Raw genomic sequence first — 23,254 nt, forward strand, 5'->3', positions numbered from 1 at the left:
TACAGGCATGAGCCACTGCGCCTGACCTCAATTATATTTCTTGACCAAAGCAATCCAGTTCTGGGGAATACGATCTAGTGTTTTCCCCAGACCCAGATTGACAATCACATGTCAATCTTCGAGTCTGGCGTTTACAGTACTGGTGAATATTTACAGTACTAGCAGACAACTTTGGAGTTGTTTACTGCCCCTTATTTGAGGAACTCAGAAATTGATTAACAGAATATTTTTTTTTTTTTTTTTTTTTGAGACGGAGTCTCGCTCTGTCACCCAGGCTGGAGTGCAGTGGCGCAATCTCGGCTCACTGCAAGCTCCGCCTCCCGGGTTCACGCCATTCTCCTGCCTCAGCCTCTCCGAGTAGCTGGGACTACAGGCGCCTGCCACCACACCCTGCTAATTTTTTGTATTTTTAGTAGAGACGGGGTTTCACCATGGTCTCGATCTCCTGACCTCGTGATCCGCCCGCCTCGGCCTCCCAAAGTGCTGGGATTACAAGCGTGAGCCACCGTGCCCAGCCGATTAACAGAATTTTATACAGCTGAGAGGCCAGTTATTTGTATATGTTAAAGGTGACATTTTACAAAATTGACACAACCTGAGGTGTATCAAAGGGGCAGCCTTGAGAGTCAGTAGAGTGAGTTACATGTAACCTGGAGTAACTGATGTGTCACTAATGCATACTTAAAATTGTATGTCGGTTGAGAGGATTTCATATACCAGTGTTTTGTGGAGAAGCCACTCCACTGGAGAGGGAAAGAACAAAATTACTTGTAGGAATAAAGCCTTTTTCCTAAAAAAGCCCTTTTAAAGTTATTTTCCAGTTGAATACCTTTGATCACTGGATTGTTGTTGAGTCCTGTGGAATGAAAGAAAGTGTAGGGTGCCTCCACCCTGGGCCCATGGGCTGGCGGTATTGAGGGATGGAGGAGAACTTGCACACAGTAAGCCATTGATTTCAAAAGTATTTCACATAGGTCATTGACATTATAAATTAAGAATAGCACTTTAATATGTAGACATAGTATATTAAATAAAATAAATTGGCATTTGAGATAAAACCATTTACATGGCTGTGTTCTTGTGGCTGACTTTCCCAAACCAGCCAGGCCTGTGTTCACCCACGTGTCCGTCAAGAAGTTGTATCACCTGGTCTCCTCTTGACCATTTGATTAAATTGTAAGAAACAGACTGAATTTTAGAATGTAAGCATTTCAAATAGCTTTTCCAAACATTTCTTCAAAGGCTGAATTAATTTTACTTAATAATTTTTCTCTGATATACATGCTTTAAAAAAATTTAGGTGAAAAATCACATAATATACAATCATTTTAAAGTATAGAATTCACTGGCATTTAGTGCATTCACAATGTTGTGTAACCACCACCTGTCTCTATTTTCAGAATATTTTCGTCATCCCAGAAGAACATCTAGTACCCATTCAGCAATCATTCCTTATCCCTTCACTGTCTGTCCCTTGGCAGCCACACAGTATGTGACCCTTTGTGTCTGGTTTCTTTCACTTAGCAGTTTTCAAGGTTCATCTATGGTGTAGCATGTAGTATCTCAGTGTTTTGTTGTCGTTGTTGTTCGAGACAAAATCTTACTCTGTTGCCGAGGCTGGAGTGCAGTGGCACGATCTCAGCTCACTGCAACCTCCGCCTCCTGGGTTCAAGCGATTCTCCTGCCTCAGCTTCTTCAGTAGCTGGGATTACAGGCATGCGCCACCACGCCTGGCTAATTTTTGTATTTTTAGTAGAGGCAGGGTTTCACCATGTTCGTCAGGCTGGTCTCGAACTCCTGACCTCAAGTGATCTGCCTGCCTTGGCCTCCCAAAATGCTGAGATTACAGGCGTGAGCCCCCGTGCGTGGCTGGTCTTTGATCATTTTGAGTTAATATGTGTATATGGAGTAAGATGGGCATCCAGCTTCATCCTGAGCATGTGGAGATGCAGTTATTCCAGCACCATTTGTTGAAAGACTGACTTTTCTCCATTATATTGCCTTTGCTCTTTCATCAAAGATCAGTTGACAATATTTATGGAGGTCTATTTCTGAGCTCCCTGTTTTGTTCCATTTATATATTTGTCTGTTCTTTCACCAATCCCACAGTGTCTTGATACTATAGCTTTTTTTTTTTTTTTTAAAGACTGAGTCTCTGTTACCTAGGCTGGAGTACAATTGCTTGATCTCAGCTCACTGCAGCCTCCACCTCCTGGGTTCAAGTGATTCTTGTGCCTCAGCCTTCCGAGCAGCTGGGCTTACAGGTGTGCACCACTGTGCCTGGCTAATTTTTGTGTTTTTAGTAGAGATGGGGTTTTGCCATGTTGGCCAGACTGGTCTCCAACTCCTGACCTCGAGTGATCTTGACCTCAAGTGATCCTCCCAAAGTATTGGGATTACAGGCATGAGCCACTGCACCCAGCCACCATAGCTTTTTAATTTTTTTGAGATGGAGTTTCACTCTTGTTGCCCGGGCTGCACAGTCTTGGCTCACTGCAACCTCTGCCTCCCAGGTTCAAGCAACTATTGCCTCAGCCTCCCAAGTAGCTGGGATTACAGGTGTGCACCACTTCACCTGGCTAATTAGTAGAGATGGGGTTTCACTATATTGGTCAGGCTGGTGACTAGCCTGATCTCCTGACCTCAGGTGATCCACCCACCTCGGACTCCCAAAGTGCTGGGATTACAGGTGGGAGCCACCATGCTTGGCCCTCTATAGCTTTTTTTTCTTTTGAGACGGAGTTTTGCTCTTGTTGCCCAGGCTGGGGTACAATGGCATGATCTCAGCTCACCCTGCAACCTCCACCTCTCCGGTTCAAGTGATTCTCCTGCGTCAGCCTTCTGACTAGCTGGGATTACAGGCATGCACCACCACGCCTAATTTTGTGTTTTTAGTAGAGACGGGGTTTCTCCATGTTGGTCAGGCTGGTCTCGAACTCCCGACCTCAGGTGATCTGCCTGCCTCGGCCTCCCAAAGTGTTGGGATTATAGGCATGAGCCACCATGCCCGGCCTCCTATAGCTTTTCAGTAGTCAGTCTCGCTCTGTTGCCCAGGCTGGAGTGCAGTGGCGCAATCTCGGCTCACTGCAACCTCCGCCTCCTGGGTTTAAGTAATTCTCTGCCTCACCTCCTGAGTAGCTGGGATTACAGGTGTGTGCCACCAAGCCCAGCTAATTTTTGTATTTTTAGTAGAGACAGGGTTTCACCATGTTAGCTGGGCTGGTCTCAAAACTCCTGACCTCAGGTGATCCACCCATCTTGGCCTCCCAAAATGCTGGGATACAGGTGTGAGCCACTGTGCCTGGCCAAAACTTCTTACTTTAAAAAAGAATACAGAAACAAGATCTTGCTGTGTTTCTGGACTGGTCTCAAACTCCTGGCCTCAAGCAATCCTCCTGCCTTGGGCCTCCCGAAGTTCCAGAATTAAAAGTGTGAGCCACCATGCCCGGCCCATATTTTCCTTTTTGTTTGCATGCCTTGTACGTTTTAGTTAAAAACAACATTTTAAATTATGTAATGTGAAAAATCTGAGCATCAGATTCTACCTCCACCAATTCCCAGTGTTTGTTGTTGCTGTTGTTTCTGTGATGTTTGTTTAGTGGCCGTCCTGTGCCAATTCTGTAAAGTCTGTATTCTTTGTAGCATTCAGCCACTGAAGTCCCTGGTTAGCTTACTGGCCAGCTAATGATTGGACAGAGATTTCCTGAAATGCCTTGAAGGTATAAATCTCCCACTGTCTTCGAGGTCTGTGTGTGTGTGTTTGTGCATGTCTTCAATTCTCCCAGCAGCTTACAACTCTGCCTTAGCCTTTACTTCTTGGTTGCACAGTGCCTTAAGGTCAGCCAAGGTTCAAGGTTCGGGGCTTTTCAGGTCCTTCCTGGGTAAGCACATGTTCTTTACATGCAGGAATAAGCTTTTCAAGGCCCATATGGCCATCTCATTCCCCAGATTCTCCTTTTATTTTTTTTTGTCTAGCCCCTTGTTTTACTCAACTGGTATTGTCACTTCATGCAGCTGCAGTGTTAAACAGTTGCTGTTGATTGCTCGTCTACTCTGGGGATGGGACTATTCACACAGAGTGAGCTCTAAGCTTGGTCATATTCTCCAGCCCTGAGTCTCAGCAAGCTGCCAGATAGGCATAATAGTGACGGATACCTGGGAATGGGCTTCTTGAGAAGCTCCAAACCTGTTCTTTTCCCACCAGTGGTTGCTAGTCTTCTGTTTCTCATGACCACCATGACTATGAGGTTTCCAATTTTTGTCTTTTGCAGAACCGGAGGGAGAGGCATGGGAATCTGGCAAGTTAAAACACACAAAGTTTCTTTTTTTTTTTTGAGACAGGGTCTCACTCTGATGCCCAGGCTGGAGTGCAGTGGCATGATTATGGTTTACTGCAGCCTCGACTTCCTGGGCTCAGGTGATTTACTTCAGCCTCCCAAGTAGCTGAGACCACAGGCATGCAGCACCATGCCTGGCTAATTTCTGTGTTTTTTTGTAGAGATGGGGTCTCACTATATTGCCCAGGCTGGTCTCCAACTCCTGGCCTCAAGTGATCTGCCCATCTCAGCCTCCCGAAATGTTGGGATAATAGTTGTGAACCAGCATGCCCAGCCCAAAGTTGGATCTTTAACAAGATTCAGCTGTTTTTCTTAAACATTCCTCAGATTGTTGCAAGCTGTTGGTTAACTTCCACAGTTACGTGAAAGTTAATTTTTGCAAAATTTTTTAGAGTTTTTCTTTCTTTCATGGAGGAGCAGATTTTTTAGGGTCCTTATTCTGCCATTCTAGAGTGGTGCTTCTCTATAGTGTTGTTGTTGTTGTTGTTGTTTAGACGGATTTTTATACTTGTCACCCAGGCTGGAGTACAATGGTGCCATCTTGGCTCACTGCAGCCTCCACCTCCTGGGTTCAAGCGATTCTCCTGTCTCAGCCTCCTGAGTAGCTGGGATTACAGGCTCCCGTCATCACACCCAGCTAATTTTTGTATTCTTAGTAGAGATGGAGTTTTCATTATGTTGGCCAGGCTGGTCTGGAACTGCTGACCTCAGGTAATCTGCCTGCCTCGGCCTCCCAAAATGCTGGGATTACAGGCGTGAGCCACCACGCCTGGCCCTCTGTAGTGTTTTGAATATCTCCTTATATAGCTGTTTTAATAGTTGTTCTAAGTATTTTATTACATATACAAAACATATTACAATATACTGATGTCATTTTATCAGCTTGAGTGAAATATAGAAGCCATACCTCTCTCTCTCTGTCTCTTTACTCTCCCTGTTTTTAATATATTTGTCTTAAATATTTCCTATACATACATTTATAGCAGTATCAGGCTGTTAGAATTTTCGCTTTTTTTTTTTTTTTGAGGCGGTGTCTCGCTCTGTCACCAGGCTGGAGTGCAGTGGTGCAATCTCAGCTCACGGTAACCTCCGCCTCCTGGGTTCAAGTGATTCTCCTGTCTCAGCCTCCCGAGTAGTTGGGACTGCAGGCGAGCACCACCACGCCCAGCTAATTTTTATATTTTTAGTAGAGATGGGGTTTCACTGTGTCGGCCAGAATGGTCTCCATCTCTTGACCTCGCGATCTGCCCACTGCGGCCTAGTACTGGGATTACAGGTGTGAGCCACCGCGCCCAGCCAGAATTTTTGCTTTTAAACATCAAACATAATTTAGAAAAGTCAAGAAATGAAGGAAAGCTTATTATATTTACAAGTATTTTTGGTTCCTTCTTCCTTGCTGATATTCCAAAGTTTAGTTTATTGTTTCCTTTCTGTTTAGAGTACCTCCTTTTGCCCCTTTTAAATATAGTTCTGTTGGTAACACATTTTGCTGGTTTTCCTTCATTTGAGAATGTCTAGAGTTCCTTTTCGTTCTTGAAGAGTATTATTGCTGGGTATAGGATTCTGGAGTAACGGTTCTTTTCTCTCAGCACCTGAAAAGTTTTTGTGTCACTTTCTTCTGGTCACTGTGGTTTCTGATGAGAAGTTGGTTGTCATCTGAATTATTTTTCAAGATTATTTCTTTGTCTTTAGTTTTCAAAAGTTTAATTATGATATATCTTGAGATTGCTTTGGGGTTATCCTGTTTGGTGTTTGCTGGACTTCTTAAAGCTGTGGGTTTATGTCTCTGACCAATTTGGGAAGTTTTTAGCCATTGTCTTTTTGAGTACTTTTTTAGTCCTACTGTCTTTCTCCTCTTTTTCTGGGACTCTTATAACATAAATGTCAGGTTTTTTTTTTTTTTTTTTTTGAGTTGGAGTTTCATTCTTGCTGCCCAGGCTGGAGTATAATGGCATGATCTTGGCTCACCGCAACCTCTACCTCTTGAGTTCAAGCGATTCTCCTGCCTCAGCCTCCCAAGTAGCTGGGATTACAGGCATGCACCACCACACCTAGCTAATTTTGCATATTTAGTAGAGACGGGGTTTTTCCATGTTGGTCAGGCTAGTCTCGAACTTCCAACCTCAGGTGATCCACCCACCTTGGCCTCCCGAAGTGCTGGGATTACAGGTGTGAGCCACCGTGCGCAGCTGATCTTTTGTTACAGGTCCATGGGATTCTGTTTATTTTTATTTTCTAGTCTTTTATATTTTTATTTTTTAGAGGGTCTCACTATGTTACTCAGGCTGGTCTTGAACCCATGGGCTCAAGTGATTCTCCCACCTTAGCCTCCAGAGTAGCTGAGACTACAGGCACATGCCACCATGCCCTGCCACAGTCATTTTTCTCTCTGTTGTCCAAATTGGCTAATTTCTGTTATCTATCTTCCAGTTCAGTGATTCTTTCCTTGACCTCCATTATTATTTTCACTGTAACTTCCATTCTGCTGTTGAGTATATCCAGCTGAGTTTTTTTTTTTTTCTTTTTTGAGACAGGGTCTCACCTCTCTTGCCCAGGCTGGAGTCTAGTGGTACGATCACAGCTCACTGCAACCTCTGCCACCCAGGCTCAAGCAATCCTCCCACATCTGCCTCCCGAGTAGCTGGGACTACAGGCGCATGCCACCGTGTCTTGCGAATTTATTTTTTGTACTTTTGGTAGAGACGGGGGTTTTACCATGTTGCCCAGGCTGGTCTTGAACTCCTGAGCTCAAGTGATCTGCCCACCTCAGCTTCTCTAAAGTGCTGGGATTACAGGTGTGAGCCACCACCCCCAGCCCAACTGAGCTTTTTAATTTGGTTATTGTATTTTTTAAGTTCTAAAATAAGTTTTTGGTTCTTTTTTTTTTGAGACAGAGTCTATCTCTTTTGCCCAGGCTGGAGTACAGTGGTGTTATCACAGCTCACTGCAACCTCCGCTCCCTGGGTTCAAGTGATCCTTATGCCTCAGCCTCCTGAGGAGCTGGGATTACAGGCATCTGCCACCATGCCAGGCTAATTTTTTTTTTTTTTTTTTTTTTTTTTTTTTTTTTTTTTTTTTTTTTTTTTTGAGATGGAGTCTCGCTCTGTCACCCAGGCTGGAGTGCGGTGGCGTGATCTCGACTCACTGCAACCTCTGCCTCCCGGGTTGAAGCAATTCTCCTGCCTCAGCCTCCTGAATAGCTGGGATTACAGGCGTGAGCCACCACGCCCGGCTAATTTTTGTATTTTTAGTAGAGACGGGGTTTCACCATGTTGGTCAGGCTGGTCTTGAACTTCTGACCTCGTGATCTGCCCGCGTCAGCCTCCCAAAGTGCTGGGATTACAGGCATGAGCCACCATGCCTGGCTGCTAATTTTGTATTTTTAGTAGAGATGGGATTTTGCCATGTTGGCCAGGCTGGTTTCAAACTCCTGGCCTCAAGTGATCTGCCTGCCTCGGCCTCCCAAAGTACTGGAATTACAGTCATGAGACACTATGCCTGGCCTTGGGTCTTTTTTTATACCTTCTATTTTTTTGTCAATACTTTCTTTGTTTAGACTTCTTGTTTTTTATTTCACACATGCTCATAGTTGCTGCTATAGCACTTTTCTGATGGCTGCTCTAAAATCTTTGTTATACAGTTTCAGCATGTCTGTCATCTTGGTGTTGGCATCTGTTAATTGTCTTTTTTCATTCATATTGAGATTTCATTGGCCTTTAGTGTGGCGAGTGGCTTCTGATTGGAATCTGGACTTCTGGAGATTGTGTGTGAGACTCTGGGTCTCATTTAGGCCTTCTGATTTTGCTGGCTTCTCAGGACCCTGGCAGGGAAAGTGGTGGTATTGGGGCTCGTTTCTGCTAGGTAAGGGTAGAAGTCTAGATTCACCACCAGGCCTGTGTGGACCACCTAAGGTGGTCCTTGTTACCCATGGGTGGAAATGCTCCTTCCATGTCCTCCACTGACGCCAAGGAAAAGTAGCATCATTCTCATTGGGTGGTGGTGAAATTCCTGACTCCACCAGGCTGCCTCTGATACCACTGCAATGGAGAGGGGAGGGGCACCTCTTTACTGCTGAGTTGGGGGTAGAAGTCCAGATTTCACTCTCCACTGACTGGCAGTTGCTCCTTACTGCTGAGTGAGGGTAAAAGTCCCAGCTCCCTATTTGGCCTTCTGTGAAACCACCCCATCGGGTTTGGGGTACCTCATTATAGCCTGGCAAGCCAGGAAGTACAGGCTCACCCCTCAACCTTTACTCCTGCGGCGGAAATGTGGCGGAAACGTGGGCTGTGGCTTTCCTGCCTGTGTGGCTAGAGTAAGGCAGTTATTGTCTAAATATTTTCTCACTCACTAGGTTGCCCTTTTCTTAGTCCTTTGACTAGGGAGAGCTGACCTTTGTTGGAGCTTTTTTGTCTTTGCCCACTGGCATTTTTGGGTCGCTTCTTCTCCAGCTACAAATCTGGGATAATAAGGCAAAAAGAATGCCCAAGGAAGCCACCACCGTGACGTTGCTCAGGTCCTGAGGTCCCTTGCTAGTCTGCCTTCTCTCTACCTTTTGGTGTCTTCTCATTTTCTTTTCAGACGGAATCTCGCTCTGTCACCCAGGCTGGAGTGCAGTGGCACGATCTTGGCTCACTGCAAACTCCGCCTCCCGGGTTCATGCCATTCTCCTGCCTCAGCCTCCCGAGTAGCTGGGACTACAGGCGTCTGCCACCACGCCCGGCTAATTTTTTGTATTTTTAGTAGAGACGGTTTCACCGTGTTAGCCAGGATGGTCTCTATCTCCTGACCTCGTGATCTTCCCGCCTCAGCCTCCCAGAGTGCCAAGATTACAGGCGTGAGCCACTGTGCCTGGCCAGTCTTCTCATTTTTGTTTGTATGTAACATCCAGGGATTTTATCTGTGAGTGGTAGAAGGAGTATTAATAATCCTTCCTAGTGGAAGCAGAAGTGACAATATGTTTTGATACTTTTTTTTCGTTGAGACAGGGTATTGCTCTGTCATCCAGGCTGGAGTGCAGTGGTACAACCATGGCTCACTGTAGCCTCCATCTCCTGGGCTCAAGAGATCCTCCTGCCTTAGCCTCCTGAGTAGCTGGGACTGCAGGCATGTGCCACCATGCTCAGCTGTTTTTTTCCTTATTTTTATAGCAGCGGGATCTCCCTATGTTGCCAGGTCTGGTCTCTAACTCTAGGGTACAAGTAATCCTCCTGCCTTGACCTCCTAAAGTTCTGGGATTATAGGCATGAGCCACTGCATCCGGCCTTGATACATTTTTTTTGCTTTCCCACTAAATACCAGAAGAACATGATGAATTTTCTGTTGACTTTCCCATCTGGGTGGATTTTAGTAACCTCTAGAATCCTCAGTTTACTTCTGTCACCCACGTGTTCACAGGGGGATGGATGTGGTAGCCTTTTGCTCAGTTTCTTTGGCTTTTGCCAGTGATGTTTGTCATTCATCTGTTCAAATGTTTATTGAGAAGCTGTTGTGCTGGGGCTGATGAGGCCTAGGAAGATGCCCTGTAGGAGTGCATGTGTAGCATCAGGTGTTTTTTATCTATGTTATGTTATTTGATCTTTGCAACTTTGGAAGTCAGCAGTTATAATCTCTCATAGATGAGGAAACAGACCCACAGAGATGAAGGAACCAAGGTAGTTCCACCAAATGTTGTTTCCTTGAAGGTGGTGGTACACCTATTTACTTCCAAGAATGTTTTCTATACCAGTGATTAGGGGACTTGAGTGTTGGCCAAATATGATTGAAATTGGGCCAGGTGTGGTGTCACACCTGTAATCCCAGCACTTTGGGAGGCCAAGGTGGGTGGATCACTTGAGGTCAGGAGTTTGAGACCAGCCTGACCAACTTAGTGAAGCCCTGTCTCTACTAAAAAAATACAAAATTAGTGGGGCATGGTGGCGCACGCCTGTAATCCCAGCTACTTGGGAGGCTGAGGCGGGAGAATTGCTTGAACCCGGGTGGCAGAGGTTGCAATTAGTCAGGATGGCACCATTGTACTGCAGCCTGGGCAACAAGAACAAAACTCCATCTCAAAAAAAAGAAAGAAATTGACTTGCCCCTCTCCACTCAGTCTTTACCGAGTACATATTTGAGTGCTGCTGTGCCCGCCATTGTGGATGTGGTGGTGACCAGTGCAGGCAGGGCTGTGTTCCCATGGCACTTGCAGACTGCCCTCATGTGCTCTTTGACTGGTAGGTCAGTTGGGTAGATTGGAACGAAAGACCCAGTCTCTTTTTCTCCCAGTTTCAGTAATTGAATCCACATAGATCATACTACACTAAATGAATGTTTTAGAGGCTGGACGCATTGGCTCACGCCTGTAAGCCCAGCACTTTGGGAGGCCAAGGTGGGTGGATCTCCTGAGGTCAGGAGAATTGCTTGAACCCAGGAGGCGGAGGTTGCAGTGAGCCCAGATCATGCCATTGCACTCCAGCCTAGGCAACAAGAGCAAAACTCCATCAAATAAATAAATGAATGAATGAATGTGTGTTTTAGTATGGAGATGAGTGCTACAAAAGGCTCAGTTTTATATGGAACAGGTAGTAAAATAACACAGTCAAGGCTTAGGAGTTTGGTCTGTGAGTTTAAGGTATTGTGAGTGGGCCAGGCTCGATGGCTCACGCCTGTAATCCCAGCACTTTGAGAGGCTGAGGTGGGAAGATCGTTTGAGTCCAGGAGTTCAAGAACAGCCTGGGCAACAGGTGAAACCCCGTCTCTACCAAAAATACGAAAATTAGCCGGGTGTGGTGGCGTGTGCCTGTAGTCCCAGCTACTCAGGAGGCTGAGGTGGGAGGATCACTTCAGCCCGGTAGGTGGAGGTTGCAGTGAGGTGAGATCACACCACTGCACTCCAGCCTGGGTGACAGCCAGACCCTGTCTCAAAAAAACAAAATAAAATAAAAAGGTATTGTGAGCAAGAGCTCTGTTGACATGGCATCCACACAGTAAAGTCAGTTCTAGCTGTCTCATATCCCGTAGCTATGTGGTGGTGATTTTCTTGTGTTCTAATGTCCTGATAAACACATTCATCCAGACTTCGAGCAGGAGACGGCACTTTCTGGCTCAGCACATGCCAATTCTGATTTGATTATTTCTACTTCCCTCCTCCAAGTTTTTCATTTGGCAGCCAACCTTAGAAAATAGCTGTAATCAATGTAGAAGTCAGACTGGGGCTGACTTTTATCAGTCAGGAAGGTATTAAATTAGCAGTCCAAGACATGGGCTTCCACTTATGCCTTAGCCAGTCTTTGTGAGAACCTTGGTCAAGGCTGTCTCTCCAAGCCTCAGTTTCCTGGGGATAACACCTGCTTGGCTTATCTTACAGAGTTAATAAGCATCAAAGAACTTACTGAAGGACTTTATAAATTAAATACCATTATGTAGAATGGTGGTGGTTAGTGCCTTTATTTATTTATTTTTTGAGACAGGGTCTCCCTCTGTCGCCCAGTCTGGAGTGCAATGGTGTGATCTCAGCTCACTACAACCTCCACCTCCTGGATTCAAGTGATTCTCTTGCCTCAGCCTCCCAAGTAGCTGCGCCACCATGCCCAGCTAATTTTTATATTTTGGGTAGACATGGGGTTTCACCATGCTGGTAAGGCTGGTCTCGAACTCCTGACCTCAAGTGATCTGCCCGCCTCGGCCTCCCAAACAAAGTGTTGGGATTACAGGTGTGAGCCACTGCGTTTAATGGTTAGTGCCTTTAGAATCCTGAAATTATTGATGAATAGGTCTAAGTGCAGAGCTATTGTTTTAGAGTTGTTTGACAATGAGCAGTTGTTTTGACTAAAAGGGATCATCAGAGAAAGTGTTGCTTTTGTAAGGAACAGAACTTGCTTGAATGAGTTGTTTGAAATTGAAATTGTTTTCTCTGAATAACTGAGTGAATACGAAACAAAAGGATAGCTGAGGCCCTGTGTCTTGCTCTTTCTCACCCATGATGTAAATTAACTCTCATTATTGTACAATCAGGATCAAGTTGCTTTAGACTTCCTCTCTGACTGTCAGTGCATGAAACAAAATGACACAGAGAAACCATCTTGATTGATTTTGGAATCAGATGGGAATGCAAAGTATCTGATTAAGTTATATGGAGTATCCAGAAACTCCCATTGCTGTGCAGGTAATAATTTTATTTATTTTTTATTTTACTTATTTTTTTTTTGAGACAGAGTCTTGCTGTTGTCGCCTGGGCTAGTGTGCAATGGCACGATCTCGGCTCACTGCAACCTTAACCTCCCAGGTTTTAGCAATTCTCCTGTCTTAGCCTCCCGATTAGCTGAGATTACAGGTGCCTGCCACCATGCCTGGCTAATTTTTTTGTATTTTTAGTAGAGACGGGGTTTCACCACGTTGGCCAGGCTAGTCTCGAACTCCTGACCTCAGGTGATCCACCTGCCTTGGCCTCCCAAAGTGCTGGGATTACAAGGGTGAGCCACCGCACCCGGCCATGATTTTATTTATCTTAAGAGCATTGTGTTTGGTAGAGGTTGGTATAATTGAAATATTATTCTAGGAATTGGCAAACCTCCACAGATCCCAGATGGAAAAGACTTCCTTAGAGGATAACTAATAGGTCAGTCATTTGGTACCAATTTTGTTTGCAAAGCCAATCTTGAATTTCAAGGAGGAACTAATAATCTATGTGATGCCAACTCTTTTGAAGACTCTGCCCCATTGTTCTGTCTGAAATTTTTTTCTCTTGAGAATTTTTTTTTTTTTTTTTGAGACGGAGTTTCGCTCTTGTTACCCAAGCTAGAGTGCAATGGCGCGATCTCGGCTCACTGCAACCTCCGCCTCCCGGGTTCAAGTGATTCTCCCGCCTCAGCCTCCCGAGTAGCTGGGGATTACAGGCATGTGCCACCACACCTGGCTAATTTGTTTGTGTTTTTAGTAGAGACAGGGTTTCTCCATGTTGGTCAGGCTGGCCCCAAACTCCCAACGTCAGGTGATCTGCCCGCCTCGGCGTCCAAAGTGCTGGGATTACAGGCGTGAGCCACTGCTCCTGGCCACTCTCTTGATAATTTTTTAAAAACTATTTTGATTTTTTTTGTAAGGATGAATTCAAAGTTATATGAATACTAAATCTTACATCTTGGGATATTTATCAAATGTTATTAAAATATTCCGTGTTTATGATGCTCCCTCTTTTCCCTAAGGACAAATATTCTGTCTTACACACACGTAGATAAATATATTTTACTGACTTCACTGTTTTTGACCTGAACAGTCTTGCTCCTGTGAAGGTTTATCGTCTTTTCCTTGGAAATATAAATTACATTCCTTATAGACAGTACCAGACCAATAAATGTTTACTTACGTGTGTCTGAGATTGTTTGTTTGTTTGTTTGTTTGTTTATTTGAGACAGGGTCTTTCTCTGTTGCCCAGGCAGGAGTGCAGTGGTGCAATTATAGCTCACTGCAGCCTTGACCTTCTGGGCTCAAGTGATTCTCCCACCTCAGCCTCCTCCCAAGTAGCTGGGACAACAGGCATGCACTACCATACCCAGCTAATTTTTTTTTTTTTTTTGAGACGGGGTCTTGCTGTGTCCCCCAGCCTGGAGTTTGGTGGCACAATCCAGTCTTGGCCTACTGCAACTTCTGCCTCCCAGGTTCAAGCAGTTCTCCTGCGTCAGCCTCCCAAGTAGCTGGGACTACAGGCACGTGCCACCACACCCAGCTATTTTTTGTATTTTTAGTAGAGACAGGGTTTCATCATGTTGGCCAGGATAGTCTCCATCTCTTGACCTTGCAATCTACCCGCCTCGGCCTCCCAAAGTGCTGGGATTACAGGCATGAGTCACTGTGCCTGGGCCAGCTAATTTTTTTTTATTTTTGTAGAGACGAGGTCTCCCTATGTTGCCCAGGCTGGTCTCAAACCCCTGGGCTCAAGCCATTCTGCCTTCATCTCAAAGTGCTGGGATTACAGGTGTGAGCCGTTACCCAGCTTTAAAAAGTATATTGAAAATAGGATGATTTAAGCATGAATTTTTTGTTTGTTTGTTCATTTTTCAGTAGAGATGGAGTTTCACCATGTTGGCCAGGCCGGTCTTGAACTCCTTGTCCCAAGTGATCTGCCCGCCTCAGCCTCCCAAAGTGCTGGGATTACAGGCGTGAGCTGCCATGCCCAGCCAAATTTAAATTTCTTGAAATAATTGCTAACACTGTAGCAAAGCTTTCCTTCGTTGTGTAGTGCATATAGGAAACCCGGTTGATGTGGAATTTCTAATAGCTCATAAGAGTCTACATACTAATAGTATTTAGTATTTTCTGGTGCCCTGCTCTTCATATGTCGTGTAAATGCCTTGGCTGTATCTAGTATAGATAGTACTAGTAAGATTCAGTATAATCCTTAATTTTTTTGTTTGTTTTTAGTAATTCTTATGAGCAGTTAGTTAAGAACTTGTTTTGAATTTTTGGTGTGAGAACTTGTTGGATTCTTAAACACTTGAACATTTACCATGCATTAGCTGCTGAGGATGGAAAAAAGAGTAAGACTCAGCATGACCCCTAGGAATCAGGAGTGGCTGTATTAATATCAGACAAATCAAGGCAAATAATTTTGCCATGGTTGAAGAAGGTATTTTCCTAATGATAAAGGGATCAGTTCTTCAAGAGGACAAAACAGTTCTAAACATTTATAAACTAAATGACAGTGTTTCAAAGTATGTGAAGCAAACACTGATAACTGCAAGGAGAAATAGATATATCCATAATGATAGGGATTCCATTATTCTTCTCTTAGTAATTGATAGAATAAGGAGACTGAAAATCAGTAAGGATGCAGGAGACTTGAACAACCCCTTCAGCCTGCTGGATTTGACTGACAGTCATAGCACACCATCCAGGGAGAGCAGAATGTAGTTCTTTTTTAGTATAAACACTTACAAAGATAGATCATATTCTTGAGAGCCATAAAATAAGCCCCAAATTTATAATTATGCAAGCCATACAAAATATATTCTCTGACCACACTGGAATTAAGAATAATTCTAATAACAGAAGTATCTTTGGAAATGTCCTGAATATTTAGTAACTAAATAACATACTTTTAGATAACCCATAGGTGAAAGAAGAAGTCAACAGTGAAATTACAAAGTATTTAGAACCAAATGAAAATGAAGACACAGGCCAGGCGCGGTGGCTCATGCCTGTATTCCCAACACTTTGGGAGGCCAAGGCCGGCAGATTACGTAAGGTTGGGAGTTGGAGACCAGCCTGGCCAACGTGATGAAACACCATCTCTACTAAAAATAAAAAGTTAGCCGGCCGTGGTGGCACACACCTGTAGTCCCAGCTACTCGGGAGGCTGAGACAGGAGAATCACTTGATACAGAGGCAGAGGCTGCAGTGAGCTGAGATCATGCCACCACACTAGCCAAGATCATGCCACTGCACTCCAGCCTGGGTGACAGAGCAAGACTCCATCTCAACAAAAAAAAAGCCAGATGCAGAGGGAAGAAGCTCCTGCAAGAGGCCACGGAGCCAGCGACAGGAGGCCTTGAAGCCAGCGATGACCCACTCAGCTGAGCTGCCGCTTTCGCAGCACGCCAAGGACACTCATGAGGACCATGGTACTTCCACTGAGAATGCAGATGAGTCCAACCATGACCCTCAGTTTGAGCCAATAGTTTCTTTTCCTGAGCAAGAAATTAAAACGCTGGAGGAAGATGAAGAACATTTAAAAATGCAGATGAAACTGTTCTGATTTGCCTCAGAGGAGGATCTCCCAGAATGGAAGGAGTGAGGCGCCGGCAACGTCAAGCTCCTGAAACACAAGGAGAAAGGGACCATCCGCCTCCTTATGTGGAGGAACAAGACCCTGAATATCTGTGCTAACCACTACTTCACGCTGATAATGGAGCTGAAGCCCAACGTGGGTAGTGACCATGCCTGGGTCTGGAACACCCACGCTGACTTCGCCAACGAGTGCCCCAAGCCAGAGTTGTTGGCCATCCACTTCCTGAATGTTGAGAATGCACAGAAGTTCAAAACAAAGTTTGAAGAATGGAAGAAAGAGATCAGAGAGAAAAGAAAGGATCGGGCAAAAGTGATCATGCCAAAAAAGTGGCGGAAAAGCTAGAAGCTCTTTTGGTGGAGGAGGAGACCAAGGAGGATGCTGAGGAGAAGCAATAAATCGTCTTATTTTATTTCCTTTTCCTCCGTTTCCTTTCCTTTTCAAATTTTACCCTGCCCCTCCTTTTCGGTTTGTTTTTATTCTGTTTTGTTTTTACAAGAGATGTTATATAAAGAACTAAATTCAACCTTCAAAAAAAAAGATTACAGCATAAATCAATGAAATAGAAAACAAAAACCAGAAAAAAGCTAAAAAGCTGATTCTTTGAGAAAATCAGTGCAATTGATAAATCTTTATCCAGACTGGTCAGGAGAAAACAAGACACAAATTACCTACCGTACCAAGTGTTGGTGAAGATGTGGAGGAACTGGATCTCTCATGCTCTGCTCATGGGACTGTCGTATGGTATAACCACTTTGGAAAACAGTGTGGCTTTGTTTTTTTGAGATGGAGTCTCGCTGTGTCGCCCATGCTGGAGTGCAGTGGCACTATCTCCACTCACTGCGAGCTCCGCCTTCCGGGTTCACGCCATTCTCCTGCCTCAGCCTCCTGAGTAGCTGGGTTTACAGGTGCCCGCCACCCAACTCGGCTAATTTTTTTGTATTTTTTTAGTAGCGACAGGGTTTCACCGTGTTAGCCAGGGTGGTCTTGATCTCCTGACCTTGTGATCCACCCACCTCGGCCTCCCAAAGTGCTGGGATTACAGGCGTGAGCCACCGCACCCAGCCTGTGTGGCCTTTTTATAAAGAGTTAAATATACACCTACTATATGATCCAGCCATTCCACTCTTAGGAATTTATCAGGAGATAAGAAAGCATGTGGCTGGGCGCGTAATTCCAGCACTTTGGGAGGCCGAGGTGGGCAGATCACCTGAGGTCAGGAGTTGAAGACCAGCCTGGCCAACATGACAAAACCCCGCCTCTACAAAAAATACAAAAATTAGCCAGACGTGGTGGCACGTGCCTGTAATCCCAGCTACTTGGGAGGCTGAGGCAGGAGAATAGCTTGAACCTGGGAGGTGGAGGTTCACACCACTGCACTCCAGCCTGGGCAACAGAGTGAGACTGTCTCAAAAGAAAAAGAAAGAAGGAAAGAAAGCGTGTGCCCATACAGAGATCTGTGTATGAATGTTCACAGCAGCTTTGTGACAGCCAAAAACTAGAAACAACCAGAAAGCTCAGCAATACATAAATGGATACACTGTGATATATTCACCCAGCAGAATATTACTCAGCAGTGAAAGGGAATGAACTATTGATATGTTATTCCATGGATGAATCTCCAAAACATGTGCTGCGTAAAATAAGACAAAATGGCCAGGTGCAGTGGCTCACACCTGTAATCCCAGCACTTTGGGAGGTCAAGGTGGGTGGATCATTTGAGGTCAGGGGTTCGAGACCAGTCTGGCCAACATGATAAAACCCCATCTCTACTAAAAATACAAAAAAATTAGCCAGATGTGGTGATGCATGACTGTCGTTCCAGCTATATGAGAGGCTGAGGCAGGAGAATCACTTGAACCCGGGAGGCAGAGGTTGCAGTGAGCTGAGAAATCCTGCCACCACACTTCAGTCTGGGCGACAGAGCAAGACTCCATCTCAAAAAAAAAGATCAGACAAAAAAAGGCAACTTTATGATTTCACTTACATGAAATTCTAGATGGGTGAAACTATGGTGACAGAAAGCAGATCAGCCGTTGCCTGGGGCCAGAAGGAAAAATCACTAAGGGGCAGAAGGAGATGCTTGAGGTGATAACGTTCCTTGTCTTGATTGTGCTAATGCTTATATGGGCACATACAGCCTTCAGAGCTCATGAAATTATATACTTTAGATATGCACAGTTTCTTGTATCTCGGTTTTACCCCCCTAAAACTATTAAGAAATTTGTGCTTGATACTTTGGTGAGCATTTTATGCCCTTTGCCCCATGTAGTTGGTTCTCACTGGTAGGTAGGCAGGCAGGTAGAATTAGCAGCTTCAGGTGAGAGAGAGCTGAGCGGAGGTTCCTTCACTCAGTCAGGCTCTCCTGGCCAGTGGCTTGCAGACCAGGCCAGGCTGCTGCAGTTCTTTTTTTTTTTTTTTGAGACGGAGTCTCGCTCTGTTGCCCAGGCTGGAGTGCAGTGGCGCAATCTCGGCTCACTGCAAGCTCCGCCTCCCGGGTTCACGCCATTCTCCTGCCTCAGCCTCTCTGAGTAGCTGGGACTACAGGCGCCCGCCACCACGCCCGGCTAATTTTTTTTGTATTTTTTTTTTTTTTAGTAGAGACGGGGTTTCACCGTGGTCTCGATCTCCTGACCTCGTGATCCGCCCGCCTCGGCCTCCCAAAGTGCTGGGATTACAAGCGTGAGCCACCGCGCCCGGCCTGCTGCAGTTCTTTGGTGCTGCTGCAGAGGGAAGTGTTTGGCATGTGGGGTCTCTACAGTTAGTCCTGGTTTCTAAGAGTCTGAGGCTGTTTTATTCTCTCTTTTCTTTAGTCCTTTGGGAGACAACATTCTACTTATGTTCTCTTAATGTTTTGTCCCCTAGGCATTAGCAGAACCAAGGGCTGCATGAGTTTTGAGCTTGTGTCTGGTGTTTTCCCTCAGGGCACAGTCTTTTGCTGAGCGCCTGCGTCTGGGAATTGCAGTGATTCATGGAGAGGCGCAGGATGCCGAGTCGGACTTGGTGGATGGACGGCATTCCCCACCCATGGTCAGAAGTGTGGCTGCTATCCACCCCAGCCTGGAGATCCCCAGTAAGTGTGCTACTGCCTTTTTCCCACTTTCCTCTGATTTTAAGGCTGACTACACTGTTATATGTGTGGTTTTTTTCCTCATTCTTTGTTTTTTTTTAAGTTGGCAAAAACTCATTAACACTTTTCTTGGCCAGATAATAGCGAATGCATTTCTGATTACCTTGTAAATTGTAGGGCCGTTTAGAAGCAGTCTGTCCTTCTTTGCAAGACCTGTGAAAATGTTTGGACTATTGAGACAGTTGGGATGCTTCAGGGAAGTCCATTCATTCATTCAGCAATATATACTAGAGTGTAGTTTAACATAAGCAAAAAGCTTTTTATATACAAAGTTATTGACTGTGATGTTGTTTTTAATGCAAAATATTAGAAAGGTTTAAATGGTTTACGAGAGGGTAGGGCTTGGTAAATTATATTGTGTCAGTACAGCTAATTATGCAGCCCTTTGAAATAATCAAGACTATCTGGAAATGAGAAAAATCTATGGAATATATATGAACAAGGCAGAATACAAGATTGTATACCTATTTGTCTTAGTTCAGGCTGCTATGATGAAATACCTTAGACTGGGTAATATAAACAACAGAAATTTATTGCTCACAGTTCTAGAGGCTGTGAAGGTCGAGATAAAGGCACCAGCACTGACCTCATGATGGGCCGGGCACAGTGGCTCACACCTGTAATCCCAGCATTTTGGGAGGCCGAGGCGGGTGGATCACCTGAGGTCAGGAGTTCGAGACCAGCCTGATCAACATGGAGAAACCCCCTCTCTACTAAAAATACAAAATTAGCCAAGCGTGGTGGTGCATGCCTGTAATCCCAACTTCTCGGGAGGCTGAGGCAGGAGAATCGCTTGAACCCGGGAGACAGAGGTTGTGGTGAGCCGAGATCACGCCATTGCACTCCAGCCTGGGCAACAAGAGTGAAACTCCATCTCAAAAAAAAAAAAGATAAAGGCGCCAGCAGATTTGGTGTCTGTTGAGGGCCTGTTCCTCGTAGATAGTACCTTCTTACTGCATCCTCGTATGGTGGAGAAAGGTGGGAGACTCCCTCAAGCCTGTCTGACAAGGGCACTGACTCCCTTCGTAGAGCAGAGTCCTAACAAACTAGTCACCTCCTAAAAGCCCTACCTCTTAATACCACCACAGTGGGTTCCAGCATGAATTTGGAAGGACACAAAAATTCAGACCATAGCATTTTGCCCCGGCCCCTCAAAATTCATGTTCATCTTACATGCAAAATACATTCATTCTATCCTAATAGCCCCCAAAATGTTAACTCCGTGTAAGTCTTAACTTAATTTCAGCATCACCTCAAAAGTCTGAAGTCCAAAGTCCCATCTAAATATCATCTAAATCAAATATGGGTAAGACTCCAGCTCTGGGATTCACTCTGAGGCACATTTCTCTCCAGCTGTGAGCCTGTGAAATCAAACAGGTTGTATGCTTCCAAAATGCAATGGTGGGACAGACATTGGATAGACATTCCCATTCCAAAAAGGAGAAGTGAGTCCCAGTGTGGTGGTTCACGCTTGTAATCCCAGCGTTTTGGGTGGCCAAGGTGGGAGGGTTGCTTGAGGCCAGGAGTTTGAGACCAAAAGGGAGAAGTAGGAAGGAAGAAAGGAGTGACAAGTCCTGACCAAGTCTAAAACCCAACCAGACAAACAACATTAAATCTTAAGGCTTAAGTTGACTCAAAGCCCCGCCTTCCACAGAAACTGGGGCAGGGGTTGGTCCTGCAAAGCTCTGGATGGCCCCACTCCCACAGCTTTGCTGGGAGCAGCCCATGCAGCAGCTCTCAGTCATTGGAGTCTCATGCCTGCATCTCTCGGGCTGGAGTTGCACGCTAGTGGTTCTACCAGTCTTGGGTCTTGGGGTGATCTTGCCCCCACGACTCCACTGGGCATTGCCCTAGTGGGGGCTCTCTGGTGGCCCTGCCCCTGTGACAGTTCTCTGCTTGGGCCCTGGCACTCTTTGGGGCACCCTTTGAAGTCTGGGTAGAGGTAGGTGTGCCCCCACAGCTCATTCACTCTGTGCCCTATGGAGATGGCACTGCACGGACACTACTGTGGTTTGTTGCCTGTGCCTTCCAGAGGGGTGGCCCGAGCCATAGTTGGGCCTGCTTGAGCTGTAGCTGGAGTGGGTAAGGAGTACTCTGGAATGTGGGAAGTGGAGCCTTGAAATCGTTCTGCCCCTAAGACCCTGGCATTCTAGGCTTATGATGAGATGGGCAGTCACAAAGATCTCAGAAATGCCTTTGGGGTCATTGAGTCACTGTCTTGATGAACAGCATCTGGTTCTTTTTTTTTGAGACAAGGTCTCTGTCACCCAGGCTAGAGTGCAGTTGTGCGATCATGGCTCATTGCAGCCTCACCTCCTGGGCCCAAGCAGTCCTCCCACTTCAGCCTCATGAGTAGCTGGAACTACAGGCACTTGCCACCACACCTGGCTAATTTTTGTATTTTTTTGTAGAGACAAAGTTTTACCATGTTGCCCAGGCTGGTCTTGAACTCCTGAGCTCAAGTGATCCACTCGCCTTAGCCTCCCGAAGTGCTTACAGGTGTGAGCCACCACTCCTGGCCATCTGGCTTCTTTCTATCCATACTAATTCCTTATCAAATGTTTGCTTGGTGGCTGGGCGCGGTGGCTCACACCTGTAATCCCAGCACTTTGGGAGGCCGAGGCAGGTGGATCACCAGGTCAGGAGATCAAGACCAGCCTGGCCAACATGATGAAACCCCGTCTCTACAAAAAATACAAAAATTAGCTGAGCATGGTGGTTCGTGCCTTAAATCCCAACTACTCGGGAGCCTGAGGCAGGAGAATCGCTTGAACCAGGGAGTCGGAGGTTGCAGTGAGCCGAGATCCGAGACTGTGCCACCGTACTCCAGCATGGCAACAGAGTGAGACTCCATCTCAAAAAAAAAAAAAACAGAAAAAAGAAAAGTTTGCTTGGCTACACCCTTGGAGTTCTGTCCTGAACATGTTTTTGCCTTTTTTTTTTTTTTTTGAGACAGAGTCTTGATCTGTTTTCCAGGCTGGAGTACAGTGGTGCGATCAGAGCTCACTGCAGCCTCGACCTCCCGGGCCCAAGCCATTCTCCTACCTCAGCCTCCCAAGTAGCTGGGACTATAGGTGTGTGCACCAGGCCTGGCTAATTTTTTTTTTTTTTTTTTTTGGTAGAAACGGGGTCTTGCTTTGTTGCCTAGGCTGGTCACAAACTCTTGGGCTCAAGCAATCCTCCCTCCTCGGCCTCCCAAACTGTTGGGCTTATAGGCCTGAGCCATTGCATCCAGCCTTGCTTTTACATTCTTTACAAGATGGCCAGGCTGATAATTTTCCAAATATTTAAGTTCTACCTCCCCTTTGATGATAAATCTCATCTTTAATTCATCTTCTTGGATTTTAGTATAAGCAGTCAAGAGCAGCCATGCACCCTCTTTTGCCAGAGATTCTATTTCACTGCCCTTTTTTTTTTTGAGATGGAGTCTCACTCTGTCACCCAGGCTGGAATGCAGTGGTGCAATCTCGGCTCACTGCAACCTCCAGCTCCCGGGTTCAAGCAATTCTCATGCCTCGGCCTCCCGAGTAGCTGGGACTACAGGCGCACACCACCACGCCTGGCTCATTTTTGTATTTTTAATAGAGACGGCATTTCACCATGTTGGCCAGGTTGGTCTCAAAACTCCTGACCTCAAGTGGTCCGCCTGCCTCAGCCTCCCAAAGTGCTGGGATTACAGACATGAGCCACCGCACCCTACCATTTTTTTTTTTTTTTTTCAAGACAGTGTTTCACTCTCTTGCCCAGGCTGGAGTGCAGTGGTGTGATCACAGCTCACAGCAGCCTTGACCTCCTGGGCTCAATCGATCCTCCCACCTCAGCCTCCTAAGTAGCTAGGACTGCAGGCATGTGCCACCATTTCTGGCTAATTTTTGTATTTTATGTAGAGTTGGAGTTTTGCCATGTTGTCCAGGTTGGTTTTGAACTCTTGGGCTCAAAGTGATCCTTCCACCTCAGCCTCCCAAAGTGCTGAAATTACAGGTGTGAGCCACCATGACCAGTCTACTGTCTGTTTTTCTACTAGCATTGTGA

The 23,254-nt window shown here is 45.6% G+C and overlaps 1 protein-coding gene and 1 pseudogene across 14 annotated transcripts in view; both read left to right on the forward strand.

Annotated features, from left to right (window-relative positions):
• Positions 1–23,254, forward strand: part of PRPSAP2 (phosphoribosyl pyrophosphate synthetase associated protein 2) — a 70,085-nt gene that overhangs the window by 31,645 nt on the left and 15,186 nt on the right. For all 14 annotated transcript variants that reach the window (XM_032177032.2, XM_058428492.1, XM_058428493.1 and 11 more), the window contains one exon: positions 19,017–19,165. In XM_032177032.2, the coding sequence (XP_032032923.1) occupies positions 19,017–19,165 (149 nt within the window). The remainder of the gene's footprint in view (positions 1–19,016; positions 19,166–23,254) is intronic.
• LOC131381313 (ran-specific GTPase-activating protein-like) lies at positions 1,005–18,654 on the forward strand (annotated as a pseudogene).

The sequence above is a fragment of the Hylobates moloch genome, unplaced genomic scaffold, assembly GCF_009828535.3.
Source record: "Hylobates moloch isolate HMO894 unplaced genomic scaffold, HMol_V3 SCAFFOLD_15, whole genome shotgun sequence".
Lineage (NCBI taxonomy): Eukaryota > Metazoa > Chordata > Mammalia > Primates > Hylobatidae > Hylobates > Hylobates moloch.